The sequence below is a fragment of the Sitophilus oryzae genome, unplaced genomic scaffold (genome assembly GCF_002938485.1).
Source record: "Sitophilus oryzae breed Bouriz unplaced genomic scaffold, Soryzae_2.0 scaffold_177_pilon_pilon, whole genome shotgun sequence".
In the NCBI taxonomy this organism is placed as follows: domain Eukaryota; kingdom Metazoa; phylum Arthropoda; class Insecta; order Coleoptera; family Curculionidae; genus Sitophilus; species Sitophilus oryzae.
The window spans coordinates 2,769,634-2,784,036 of record NW_022146479.1 but is presented as its reverse complement, the minus strand read 5'-3'; the positions used below and the strand labels follow the sequence as shown (position 1 = coordinate 2,784,036).

Genomic DNA, 14,403 nt, shown 5'->3' with positions numbered 1-14,403 from the left:
ATATGTTATTTATATCTTATGATCGAAAAAAAACCGGCGTCATAAACGGCTAGGGAATGACAATCGATTCAGAAAAACTAGTCAAAAATTAACACTAATAGTTATAGAAAGATTAAAAAAAATAGAACGTTTCCAGACACAAAAATCTATTTCCAAAAAACATGTTTTCTCGAATTTTAAACTACACCATTTAAAAATCATTTTTACTCAATATAAAAATAAATTACAACCTTCTTAAACCCAACTGGCAGTAAGTGCGCTGTTAAAAATTAAAGAGTACGGGCCAATATATTACATCTAGGGCTTGACCTCGCCAAAATTATCATCGATTATCATTTCCCAGCCGTGTTTGACGACGTTTTGTTCAAACGTATGGTATAGTATTCATGATCTATTAATTCTAACCATTTAAATATAGCCTACTAAGTAAAAATAACCGTTTTTTCTGTTTCAGATATTTGATGCAAAAAAAATTAAAACTTTTGACAGAAAAGTGTAAAAAATTTTGTCACTTGTCAAAATCATATACCTTGACACAAAGATAGGTACAAAGACAAAATTATAGGTACTTTTACTGAATATATACCGTATGATCGAAAAAAACGGCGTCCATTCGGCTTGGAAATGACGATCGATAACATTCCCCATATAATTTTACATATAAAATGACTGCGATCTTCATTTCATAGCCATCGCTGACGCCGTTTTTATTCCATCATATTAGGTTTCATTTTTTCCTTACATGACGTCACAAATATGATTTATGCTGGTTACGAGATACGGACAAAAATTCCGTATCTATGTGCTTTATGGTTTAAAGTTTTTTAATCCCTTATTACCTTACTTATTACTAAGTGACGTCACAATTATAATTTATGCTCGCTACAAGGTGTGGGTATGGTATGAATCCGAGTCTCTTGTTTTATATTCTGAAGTTTTTAAAACATAATAAAACTGAAATTTGCGAAAATATTAAGATTTAACTGAAATTATTTGTCATGGATATTATCACCCACCGGGTTACAAATTGTTTTCAAATATTTTCGGGTTTAAAAATCGAATCTGGCTCATATAGACAGAGTGCTGTGCAAAACACAATATAATTTTACCAATATTGTATTGACGTAAAATTAACAATATTGCTAATAAATCTCAAATTAGTACTTTCTTGAACGTTACATTAGCAACGTTTCAAGAATATTGTGAAATCTTCTCACGAGGTTGTGACAAGGTTTCAATAAACTTGCATCAACATTTTTTTCAACCTTGCACTGCAATGTTATTTGGCGGAAGATTAAGCTAACCTGCCACCTTGTATAAACCTCCCTACAATGAAAAAAGCAATAATGTTACATCTTGCTTTGCGAAGTTTTGGCAATGTTCCAGCAATAAATTTTGCTTGTTGGGAAGGCCAAAATTAGTAGGTAACAAATAAATTGGCCGATGTTGGCCTTGTGTTTGGCGCACATGTGTAGACAGTGGAGTCACAGTGGAGTGATAAACTGGTTAATAAATAAGTGATGCTATTTTTAGATTATCTAAATTACTGCACAAACATAACGCACCGGCACAGCACCGGCAGATACATCGTCAAGTCTGGGAGAAAAAAAATAATTTACGAAAATAAAAATTGTTTGTTGTTTTTACGGCACACACGCGTTTTTATTAAAAATATTATTTAAAATTCCAAATTTATGGTAGACGTACACACGCTCAACGGATTTATATAAAATTTATGTGATTATAAATTACATATGATTTTTATTGGAAAAATTATAGATATTTTTGTATTTTCTTCTACTCCTATTATGGAAAATTAAGTGAACCAGATATTTTTATAATATTTGGTACATATAACACATACACTGTGGTACTAATAAAGTAAAAACATTTTAACAGTTAATATACAGGGTGGTCCGAACTGTATTCCGGAAACTTCGGCAGCATATTCTGCAGATAAAAATAAGTAAAAAAGTTCGTATAAATGTATGTCCTAAAATACTTAGTTTCGGAGATACAGGGTGTAGGAGTTTCATTTTTATTTTAATTTTTTCCAAATAATTTCTAAAGTAACGTCATTAATTATTTGGATGAAAAATGGTGTCTATAGGAGTTTTTTGACTCCTACTTGTAGAGGGCGCCACCTGCACATTTTTAACTGGTTTGAAGAGTAATAACTTTTCATCCGTACCTGTATAAAACTACTGAGTAAAAAAATATACATTTACGACTTTTTTTTACATAAAAAAGGTCTCTTGGTAAGAATCGCTGAGAGTAATGGTTCTCGAGATATTTGGAATCGAAATTATCAATACCTGCGTCGTCATTGACATAAATAAAACATGTTGACTAAATAGTTATTAAACTGAAATCATAAATTTGAAATGTTTTTGTGTCAAAAGTTCAACAGAAACTTTTTTATCATCATTTTTTCAAAGAAAAATTTATGATTGATTTAAAAAAATAAAAAGTTCCCAAATTTACTATTTCAGTCAAATAACTTTACTCAACATGTTTATTTTTTGTCAATAATGACATGAATTGACTATTTTCATTCTAAATATCTAGAGATAGGTTGCTCGTAGCCATTTTTACCAAGACATATTTTATCGTAAAAAATCACGGAAATGTATATTTTTTCACCCAGTAGTTTTATACAGGTACGGACGAAAAGTTATTACTCTCAAAAACAGTTAAAACACATGTAGGTGGCGCCCCATACAAATAGTAGTCGTATTGACATCAAAATCAAATTTTCTTCATCTCAATATTGACGTTACTTCAGAAATTATTTGGAAAAAATCGAAATAAAAATGAAATTTCTACACCCTGTATCTCCGAAACTAAGCATTTTAAAACATACATACGAACTTTTTTACTTATTTTTACCTGCAGAATAAGCTGCCGAAGTTTCCGGAATACAGTTCGGACCACACTGTGTATGTTATATGTTTGTACCTGACATTGACTTTTCTGAGATCGCAAAGCATTGATGCGGCCTGCAGAAAACAAAAAAATATAGAAAACCAAAATTGTACACCGGGTATTTCAAATTCGATTCTCAAAACTGGTATCTTGGAAAAAATAAAGATACAGGGTGGCTCAAACTGGGATAAAGTTGTCTGTCGATGAGCCCTTAGGATGAGCCCAATGAAAATCCGTTAATTGATCTATATTTTTTATTTCCGGAAATATGGCGGGAAAAACGAGTTTATTTTGACCATTATCAACTTTATTTTTTTAAAACAGAAAAAATCAGGTTCCTATTAAAAATGATAGTGATTCCAGAAAAAACGAAACGCCGTAAGTGATTTTTCACACCACTAAAAGATGAAATTAAAATAGTTGCTTTGAGAAAGTGTTTATAGATTTTTCTAGCTGTCGAAATTTCGTAAGAAAATGAAAACAAAAACCAGAAATTTCAGTTTTTCAAAGTTCAAATAATTATCATCGACAGACAACCTTGCTCCAATTTGAGCCACTCTGTATCTCTTACCGTTTCCGAATTATACAGGGCGTCCCAATATCCTATGGACATGTAACATATAACTACTAAGGCTACTACCTATATTTCAGAAAGTATGCGTTTTAAAGAGACAAAAAATGTAGTAAATAGTGACTTATTTCGATTCCAAAAATGCGCAGTGGTTCTATGCCCCCGGAATATAGGGGCACCCTGTATATTCCAATGGTGAGAGTCGAATTTGAAACACCTGGTATAGACATATAACAGCGTTTTCAGATGGAGCGGAGCGTCCGCGACCATGTACCATGAGTTTATATGAACGATTTGTAAGCTTTAAGCTTTTAATATCTGCCCAATATGGAATAGGCAGACAGAAATGGTAGACAGAACGAGTAGACAGAATGGGTAGACAGAGATAAAACAAGCATTTGCCAAAAAACGGTACATCCGGTAATTATTGACACAAGCGTCTCTCTCTCTGTGGTATAAATATTTTCGTTTAATACCACACCGCTAGAATAATATTCAGGAACGTACTCAAAACGTTTAAGCCAGACGTTTTATAATCAATTTTTGCACGTCACCACAAGTATAAAAACTCGCTTGAAACCTCCTGCAGATCAGTTCAAATCTAATCGTCTAAAACGTTGTTTTTTTCTCCACAACAAAAAATGTCTCTTCTACCCTATCTCCTAGAAGACTACCCTGTCTACACTCGACCATCCAGGCTTCTAGACCAACAATTCGGCCTGGGTCTAGCTTCAGAAGATTTATTCCAGCCACTTCACCTCAACAGCAGGATTCTTTCAAGAACGCCGGCAGGGTACCTGAGAAACTGGAGATCGCCTGCCGGAGCTCAGGACGAAGGCTCTGTGGTGAGTTTTGACAAGGACAAGTTCCAGGCACGTTTGGACGTGCAACAGTTCAAGCCTGAGGAGGTTACTGTCAAAGTGACAGGAGATAACGTGCTGACAATCGAGGGAAAGCATGAGGAAAAGCCTGACGAGCACGGGTTTATTTCTAGGCATTTCGTGAGGAGGTATGTGCTGCCCAAGAACTATGATATCGAGAAAGTGGAATCGAAATTGTCTTCTGACGGGGTACTGACAATCAGTGCTCCTCAGATACAGGCAGAGGCTGTTGAGCACAAGACTATTCCTGTTAAGCAAACCGGGGAACCTGCTAGAACCCAAGCTGTTGAACAGAAACTGTAAAAAAACTTTTGTTAATGTTTAATGTTTTAAAATATTAGTTTTTTGTGTTATTTTTTCTATTGTATTCTTATAGTTTTTATAAAACTTATATATGAATGTTATGTATGCATTTATTTTTAATAAAGCTCTTTTGAAATAAACTATAAAGGGGATTTAACTTTATATTTTGAATTTTTATATAAAAAAAATAATTCCGGATATATATTTGAAATAAATTATTAATTATTCAAAAATTCTTTTCTGTTTATTTTATTTTTTGTAACAAAGGCAACAAAGGTATATAAAGTTTTATAAGGTAAAAAATAACAGAACGCTATAATTTTTATATAAGTGATTTTTTTATTTATATAGGAATCATTAATTACATATACCAAAGAATTTTATACTAATATTTTTTGAATCAGTTAATTTTACTATTTTTATTTTCACTTAAAGACACTGGAAATGACCAAAATTTATTGAATATATTTAGTAAATTTGGTCTATATGAAGATAATCTACATTATATAAAATGCTAATGTTTATCTGTGTGTCGTCTCTATTGAAGTAACGACTTGCTCTAGAAAGTTGCTTTTTTTACTAAAAGATAGCTAATTGGCTCTTCTAAAAACTGTCGTCACCGGATTTTTTGTTTTTCATTTAATTAAAAAAACTACTTTTATGATGTCGTGGCGGATGCGCCAGGCTTCAACTAGTTAATTAATAATAATATACAGGTTGTTAATTTGTTCATTACTCGCGGCAAGAGCTTTATGGTTGAAATATGGCAACCTCGGGCGCTCGTCGATAGACGACGCGACGCGACGGGACGAGTCGGCAGAAAAATCAATAATGCATGCGTTCTCAATAGGCAGTGTTGCCATTCTGTTCCCCTATAAGTAACTGTCGAGTTAACAACCTGTATACGATCACTATAAGAAGCCTATATAAGCGTTATAAGCTAATTTGAGACCTTTTTATGATTATGCTGTATTTTTAGAATGCGCTATGCAGAAACTACAGATGAAGGAATCTATAGATAAGGGATGCTGTAGATATTCCCGTAGGGATAAAAAAATGAAAGAGCGATATATGTTTACTTATACCTTTATTTATTTATAAGTCTTGAAAATTCAGAAACAATATAATGTATGCATGTAAGTAATATTATATTTAACACCCCATACACAACACTAAATTATTCCAGTGTTCTTTGGTGCAAAACATCTACTTCTTCTTCTCCACTGCCTGAGTTTGTTTGGCAGGTTCCCCAGTCTGCTTGATCGGAACAGTTTTGTGCTCAATCTCCCTGCTCTGAACCACTGGAGCAGTAACACTCAGCACCCCATCAGAAGACAGCTTGGACTCCAACTTCCCCAAGTCACAGTTCTTCGGCAGAACATATCTTCTCACAAAGTGTCTGGAAATAAACCCATGTTCATCTTTTTTTTCTTCGTGCTTTCCTTCGATGGTCAGGACATTATCTCCAGTAATTTTGACAGAAATTTCCTCAGGTTTGAATTGCTGGACATCCAAGTTGGCTTGGAATTGGTCTTTGTCAACTTTAACAACGGATCCACTGTCCTGTTCCGATGCTCCTGACCTCCAGTTCCTCAAATAACCTGCTGGAGTTCTGGTCAGAATACGGTTGTTCCAGTCCACTGGTCTAAACAGGTCTTCAGGCAACAAACTCAACCCAAATTGCTGGTCTAAAATTCTGGATGGTCGGGTCCACAAGGTATCAGGATCTTCGAATAACAATGGAATCAAAGACATAATTACTGACTATTTTCGCTTGAGAAAATATGAGAAAACTCAATTAAACCTCTATTTAACTTTTTGGCGAATGCGCTGGAACCTGTCCGCTTTTATAGTATGGCGGAATGTTCGAGTAGGTTCGCGTTTTAACGTATAGAGTGCGTTTACAGTCGAAGCGTCTGGAAGAATCGATCTGACCTTGAACGCTGTTGCTGGTTGTGTTGTTGTAGGAGAAGGCGGGGTAATTTAGGTCGTTTTCTCAGTCGTACCATTTGATTTAAAGCGGAGTTTGCTTGATATTTCTAAAAAATTATATTTCCTGGAATTATCAGATGATGCTTGCGTAAAGTCTTAAAGCACTCGAACTTTATGAATTTAAATAATATATTTTCAAAAGAAAAGAAAAAAGATTAAAAAATTATTTTTATAAAAAAATAAAAATATTACCAAAAGAAAAAAAAATATTTTACATTATAAAATCTATTATTGGATTACGCTTGGACTATTCTATCTATAATAAACTGTTAATCATAAAGCCCCATTTTATACACGATTGTTGTTTGTATTTGGATAAATAATAGCTATAACTAGCAAATATTGCATATTTTGTTGCTTATCTAATATTAATCTGTGATATTAATAACATAAGTTTCTAAAATCTACAGATGTGTGTGCAATATGTCTTTTTATATCTGTGTATATGCCTTTTATCTGTGGCTTTAATATGCCTTTATCTGTGTCTATTGCTGTCCTCCATTCGCGAATTTCGAGTTCCGGGCTTTACGCCCTGGGGCTACTCGAGAACGGTTCTGAAAGGAGCGGTGCGCGATAGCCTGGTGCCTCCATATGGCGCGGAACAGTTCTGGAGCTTTATGACTCAATTGAATGGAGTGAGAGTATCGCGTTCTTGAACAGTTCAGAGCTGCTCAACTGCGTGAAAAGAGGACAGTCAGTATATGTGTATGCATATTGCACACACACATATGGATTTTAGTAACATATGTTATTAATAAGCAGCAAAATATACAATTTTTGCTAGTTATAGCCATAACATATTGGTTATAGCTTTGGGGTTATAGCTTGTCAAACCAATCGCTAAGTCGAGCATAGCTGTACCAAAACCATCCTTTTCTCGAAGCATCAAAGCAACTTTGTACTTTTGATCCCTCTGTGACTTCGTTATGGATAAAGCAAGAATAATCATTTTTACTAATCAAGACAACACACTGGCTATACCGGGTGCGTCTCAAAAGTGGCTCACTCTTATAACTTGTTTATTTTTGCAGATAAAAAGACGATATTTGGTATGTAAGTATATGACATAAATTAGGATTGATTGACGTATTTAATTGTTTTTGGTTACTTCCTGTTTCGCCGAAAATTACTACAACTTTTGATTTTTAAATGGCACCCCCGGTATTTTTTTCCGGTGAAACAGGAAGTGACCGAAAACAATTGAATACGTCAATCAATCCTAATTTATATAATATACTAACATACCAAATCTCGTTTTTTTTTTAACTGAAAAAATAACAAAGTTACAGGAGTGAGCCACTTTTGAGACGCACCCGGTATATGACTTTCCAGTCGACAAAAAGTTAGGATTAATCGATTTGATATAATCGGATTTTATTTTTATATCAACTTAACATCAATAAATTAAAGTTTATGAATTATTGCTAGCCAACTTCTATAATTTCGTGACTCACTTACCGTCATCAAAGTTCTAGAAGTCCCACAAACTTCAATTTTTGAATTTTAGATATTGTTTAGCCTACAAAGAAAGGAAAAATTCGATTTCATTATTCATTAAATCAAAAGTAATGAGTGCCGTCATTTTGTACATAAAATAATATGGGGCAAGTCACTGATCCTCATTTCCAAACCAACTGGATGGCGTTTTTTCAATTGTACGGAATATAGAATAAAGATATTTTTTTTTTATTTAGGACAATACCGTATGATCGAAAAAAACGCCGTCCAGTTGGCTTGAAATGACGATCGATGACATTCGACATATAATTTTACATATAAAATGACAGCGATCTTCACTTCATCGTATTTTTTTCGATCATATTGTTTATGTTTAAAGAAAAAACTACTGAATACTGAGACGACATTCCTCTTTATGGGATTTATGGTATTGTAATCTAGTAATCTTTTTCTTATAAGACCTATAGGTATTTTGATTTTTTAGTTGTGTTGGAACGATTGTGATAGAAAGATACACAAAACATTAAAAATAATACAACCACAAATCTTGTTTAGTAGGTACATTATCTAATATTCATAAGCAATTTTTCAGCAATCATACTCTATCGTATTCATTAAAAATAAAACAGAACTGTAATAAGTAAGAAAATCATAAATCAATTAACAAATTTCTTAACCGTATACAAATCGTTTCTATAACATTGCATAGTGTCCCAATCGATAAAAACAGAAACGTTTTCTAAACGATTACAAAATTTAAACAAAAATATCTACCCATTCCAGAACGCAGCTGTTCAAAACATTGACCGCGTCCCTAAATCAGGCACTTCCCCTACACCTGACCTAGGGCAATCCGGCGCCTTCGAAAATATTCTAGATGCCGGCTCGCAGGCTTCGACGCGAGTATAAAAGCGCTGGCAACATCGCCACCCGGCATATTTCACAGTTCGCATATTCGATTTTCGCATCAACCGGTGAAAGTGAAGTCTATTCGCTTCTTTTCAAGCGATTTTTTAAGTCAAATTCTCTGAAAAAAAATGTCTCTTCTACCGTTGTTATTCGATGATTTTCCCAACTGTCGTCAAAGAGACTGGATTTCAATATTTTCTCCTGGCGAGTTCATCAGACCCGTGAGTAGCGCTTTGAATCAGCTAGCCCAGCTGGAAAAAGACGATTCTATCACAGTGGATAAGGACAAATTTCTTGCAAACATCGATGTCCAGCAGTTCAAACCTGAGGAAATCACTGTAAAACTCGCTGGTGATAACACTGTAACTGTCGAGGGCAAGCACGAAGAACAGCAGGATGAACATGGATTCATTTCCAGACATTTTGTGAGGAGGTACGTCCTTCCTGAAGGTTGCGATCTCAAGAGGGTTCAGTCTCGCTTGTCTACCGATGGGGTTTTGAGCATTTCCGCTCCCAAATTACCAGAACAAAAACAGTTAGAACATCGGGAAATTCCAATTACTATTACTGGACCTATCAAGAGGGTTGAGCAGGTGAAGCAAAAAGCTGAAACTAAAGAAGCTTAAAAAAGTGTTTTAAGTAAATATTCTTTGCATTATTATGTCTTGAAATATTTCAAATATAAATTAGTTTAAGACTGATGAGTTTAGATGTATGTTTTTTGTTGTACCTACTGTGTTAATTAACTAGCTCTGTAATTGTATTATGTATTTTCAGTTAAATTTGTCGTTAATAAAAGAAGTAATTTAACTCTATATATTTGTTTTTTTTTTAAATATCTATCGTAGAGTGGTAGATATTCTCAATATAATGGACAAGAAAAAAAAAAGAGTAAAAACAAATAATTTCTTTTTTGCTGGTTAAAGCCACATAAAAAACCATAATGATTTTGCTATAGATCGAGGTACCTACAGCTAACTTTTCATAATAGGGTATTCTTGAAGTTATGTTATGTTATACCCAAGTTATACCGCATAATCGAAAAAAAAACGGCGTCCAATTGGCTTGGAAATGACGATCACTTACATTCCCCATATAATTTTACATATAAAATGACAGCGATCTTCATTTCATAGCCTTCGCTGACACCGTTTTTTTTTTCGATCATATACGGTATAATCTATTAAGGTTCTAGGTATTTTGTCAGCGTTATTAATTAAAAATAAAAATAATAAAAATAGCAAATTTAAGAAATTAAGGTGAAATTAAGAAAAAAAACTGTAGATTTCCCTGTTTTTGAATTAAGAAATAATTCTAGAAGATTCTGTTCTATATAACTATTTATTATAAATTCAAAAATTACAAACAAGATCTCTGAACAAGATACTAAATTATTTAAAGGAAGTACATATATAGGTAGATAAAAATTTCTGGCTATTTTAAATAAGTGATTTAAAAAAATAGTTTTCCTGAATTATTGCAATAATTTTATACAGGGTTAGTCTTAATTGAGATGATATTTTTTTAATTTGGTATTTTTCGAAAAAAAATTGTTTTTTTTTAATTTATAGTTAAAAACAATATCTTGATAATATGGCAACATAGGTAGTAAATTTATCCAGAAATCCTCAAAATTTAAGCAAAAAATATATTTTTTTTAATTTTCAAAGTAGGCAGGTAAAATAACTCCGTTAATTTTAGAGATATACTAAAATAAATTTATGTTTTTTTAGATTCAATGCACACCTTCCTTGTATATTAAGGTTACTTCGTTTTCTATGAATTAAAAATTAATATATGAATCTTAAGATACATTTAAAAAAAATAACTATAAGGTATAGGTATTTTCATTTTATTGAATTTTCTGGACAGAATCTCCGACAGAATTAAATTTATAGGGATACCCGATACAGACTATACTATGTCCACTGTTGCCAGATATATACAGTTTATTATCTACAATATATAAAATGCTAATGTTTATCTGTGTCGTCTCTACTGAAGTAACGACTTGCTCTAGAAAGTTGCTTTTTTTACTAAAAGATAGCTAATTTGCTCTTCTAAAAATTGTCGTCGCCGGATTTTTTGTTTTTTATTTAATTAAAAAAAAATAAAAAGTTTTTTTTTCTGATGTCGTGGCGGATGCGCCAGGCTTCAACTAGTTCAGTTTAATTTCCCAAAAATTACCTAAAAAAGTACTCAAAAAATTAGAAGATTTTATTTTCTTCTAGTTAATTCAATAAACAATTAAAAATATCCTAAATTAGAGTGTTGATTATATTAAAAGTTGAGAACAATATAAAAAGTATCAAATAAATATAAGAAGTAAATTAAAATAATAAAATAAGCTGCAAAATAGATGATTTTTGTCTTTATCACCCTGTATCTCAAAAGTTAAGATCTTTAGGACATACATATACATATGAAATTTGTTTCTTAAAATAGGACCAAGAATCACCCCCTTTATTAGAGTGACATTTAAGGAATACATGTATGTTTTTGATAGCTTTCACTCTTTAAAATACTTTTATTTTTTATATACCTACACACAAAATTCAAATATAATAATAATTAACAGCAATTTTATTAACTGCAAAATATACAACTATAAGCTATATCTTTTCTTTTTGCGACAAATCGTGAATTAGGAAAAACTTGGATATTGTGAATATATGAATGACTTGCTCTATCTATTTTTATTGTTAATCTAAGGGAAAAACCTACATGTAAAATCTGGCAACACTGTTTCTGCTGTCCACCCAGAAATTAGAAAACAAAACGTTTATTGATGTTTTTCATATTTTGCAGTGTTTTTTAAATAATTTAGACGCTTTCAGTATTGTGGTGTTGTTTGGTGTTTCGACCGATAGGTTCATTAATGATAAGGTATTTTTAAGCGTAATACAGGTCGAAAAATGTCTCTTTTGCCTCATCTACATAATGATGCACTTTTTGGAAATCATTCACATTCCCTGGGCTGGCATAGCTGGAGTGAAGAAGATCTACATGACTGGCCTTTATTGCTACCAACAAGGTAATTTATTTTTCATATTTACGTAATATAAAGATTCTATAATGACTTTTTTTAAAATTAGGTCAGTAGATCATTTGAGGGACTTGAGAAACCAGCTAGCTCACCTGGACAAAGATACAACGATTACAGTGGATAAACATCATTTCCAAGCAAACATCGATGTACAACAGTTCAAACCTGACGAAATAAGCGTCAGACTAACCAGAGATCACACTATTACAGTTGAAGGCAAGCACGAAGAACAAGAAGATGATCATGGACTGATTTCCAGGTACCTTTTTTTTGAATGACTAAAGAATACATGCAGGCACCAATAACACCAAAAAACCAAATTGTTAATGCTATAAAAAAATGCAGAATTAAATAAAAATTGCAATTTTAAATGTTTGACAATTAATTTTTTTAAGTTATTATTCCACAGGGATTTTATACCTATTTTTTTTAGATGTCTCTGCCTTTTATAATAAAATGGATTATACAATTTTTTAACTTACAAAATTTGTTTATTAATTAAGCATTAAGCTAGTACTTACTGTTAAGAATTATTTGATTTATTTAGTTAAGAATAACCTATATTTATATTTTTGATAAAAGTTTTGCCTAAATGTATGGTGGCTGCTGCTTTTTTCGGTGGTATTATGGCGGTGGTAAGATTTTACTCTAGCGAGGCCTTGTATTCTTTAGTGATTGCTTAGTTATTTTAAGATAGTATACTGAAAATTACCTCTTTAAAGGCACTTTGTGAGGCGTTATGTGCTTCCTCAAGACTGTGACGTTACTAAAATTCAGTCAAGTCTGTCTTCGGATGGAGTTTTGACTATAACAGCTCCTAAAAAACCGGAAGATGGGGACACTGAAGACCAAGAAATACCAGTGATTCATACGGGCAGGCCCATTATTAGGAGAATGCATTTGTGGCCCAGTCGTAGAGGTGATAGAAGAAGAAGACTTAGCGCTTCGAAATAAGTACATATTAAAAATGTGTGTTCTATAAAAAAAAATGCCATACTTGCTTATATCATGTGTTACTATTGAAAAATTGTAATGTATTTAAAAGAATTTTGAATGTAGAATTTTTATTTAACTACAGAGATTGTCTTTACCAGAGGAGAAACTTTTTTATTATTAACTTGTGAGGAAGATGCATTCTTCATAAAAGTTTTTGCTTCTTCTAAAATGTTATCCAGTTTATACTTTTCCAAATTTCCATACCGTTTTAGAGAAAATTAAAAAAAAGCATGTACTAAAAATCAAATCCTGGAACTAAACAAATTTTTTGCTTCTCTAACATATTAAAACAGCAAAAAATAGAACGTTAATATAATCATCTATCAAAGAATAAAACCCTAAAATTATTTTTTTTATTTTAATTTTCTCTAAAACGTATGGCTATTTGGAAAAGTATAAACGGGATTAACCATTTTAGAACAAGCAAACAATTTTTATGAAGAATGCATTTTTCCCAAAAAGTTAATATTAAAAAAATGTTTCCTCTTGTAAAGACAATCCGAGGACATACTGTATATGAAGCACCGATTTTTCTGATGTAATTTTTTTTGGAGGCTAAAATACTAAATATCTCAATAAGTATCTGTTATTCATTATTAGATACTTTAAAAAATACTCTTTTAAAATGTAAAGCATTCCAACGAATTTTTAAGACTTTACATCCTCTGTGATCGAAAAAAAATACGGCATCATAGTGGGCTTTGAAGTGACATTTGATAATTTAATTGACCATATTTAATTTAGAAAGAAGGTAAAAAGTTTACAAATCTATTTTATAAATGAAAATTTCTAATAGATTTGTAAATAATTTTTAAATATTGTTTTATCCCATGTAAATACTAATTTATGATAATTTTTTCTGTCAATTTTTACTAAATTACGTATAAGTTTGGCCTGACAGAAATTATCATGAATTGTCAGTTCAGAAGCTATTATCCATATAGTATACACTATGGATATATTGTACTTGCCTGTTTAAAATATTACTTATAAAAATACGCCAGAAAAATTGTAATGTAGTTTGAAATTCCATTTATCTCAGGCACCCATTTGTTAATATTTTAGGTAATATCGTGTTATCGAAAAAAAAATGGCGTAAAGTTGGCTTCGAAATGACAATCGATGACTAATTTTATATGTAAAATAACCCTAGATCATAAATAAGTATATGTATATGATTTAGGATAACAGCACTCTTCAATTCCCAGCCAACTCCGCCGCCATTTTTTTTGATCGTATGATTATTTAAATACATAATAAAAAAGTTCTTTTTAGATGTAGGTAGATATATATTAAAAAGATAAATCTATTCCGGATTTTTT

At 32.0% G+C, this 14,403-nt stretch overlaps 3 protein-coding genes across 3 annotated transcripts; 2 read left to right on the top strand and 1 right to left on the bottom strand.

Annotated features, from left to right (window-relative positions):
- Window positions 1-4,063: 4,063 nt before the first annotated feature.
- Window positions 4,064-4,827, top strand: LOC115882529 (protein lethal(2)essential for life-like). Its single transcript, XM_030900646.1, has one exon. The coding sequence runs from the start codon at window positions 4,138-4,140 to the stop codon at window positions 4,678-4,680; it is 543 nt and encodes a 180-aa protein (XP_030756506.1). The 5' UTR covers window positions 4,064-4,137; the 3' UTR covers window positions 4,681-4,827.
- Window positions 4,828-5,756: 929 nt separating this feature from the next.
- Window positions 5,757-6,566, bottom strand: LOC115882469 (protein lethal(2)essential for life-like). The gene has a single exon (XM_030900539.1). The coding sequence runs from the start codon at window positions 6,433-6,435 to the stop codon at window positions 5,887-5,889; it is 549 nt and encodes a 182-aa protein (XP_030756399.1). The 5' UTR covers window positions 6,436-6,566; the 3' UTR covers window positions 5,757-5,886.
- Window positions 6,567-9,007: 2,441 nt separating this feature from the next.
- LOC115882437 lies at window positions 9,008-13,064 on the top strand. Its single transcript, XM_030900498.1, has 4 exons — window positions 9,008-9,663; window positions 11,926-12,073; window positions 12,135-12,344; window positions 12,808-13,064. The coding sequence occupies exons 1-4, from the start codon at window positions 9,168-9,170 to the stop codon at window positions 13,037-13,039; spliced, it is 1,086 nt and encodes a 361-aa protein (XP_030756358.1). The 5' UTR covers window positions 9,008-9,167; the 3' UTR covers window positions 13,040-13,064.
- The last annotated feature ends 1,339 nt before the right edge of the window (window positions 13,065-14,403 follow it).

Coding starts and splice junctions, on each gene's coding strand:
- LOC115882529 (XM_030900646.1), top strand. CDS start 4,138: ATGTCTCTTCTACCCTATCTCCTAGAAGACTACCCTGTCTACACTCGA.
- LOC115882469 (XM_030900539.1), bottom strand. CDS start 6,435: ATGTCTTTGATTCCATTGTTATTCGAAGATCCTGATACCTTGTGGACC.
- LOC115882437 (XM_030900498.1), top strand. CDS start 9,168: ATGTCTCTTCTACCGTTGTTATTCGATGATTTTCCCAACTGTCGTCAA. Junction 9,664..11,925: donor AGCTGAAACTAAAGAAGCTT/AAAAAAGTGTTT, acceptor ATTAATGATAAG/GTATTTTTAAGCGTAATACA. Junction 12,345..12,807: donor GATCATGGACTGATTTCCAG/GTACCTTTTTTT, acceptor ACCTCTTTAAAG/GCACTTTGTGAGGCGTTATG.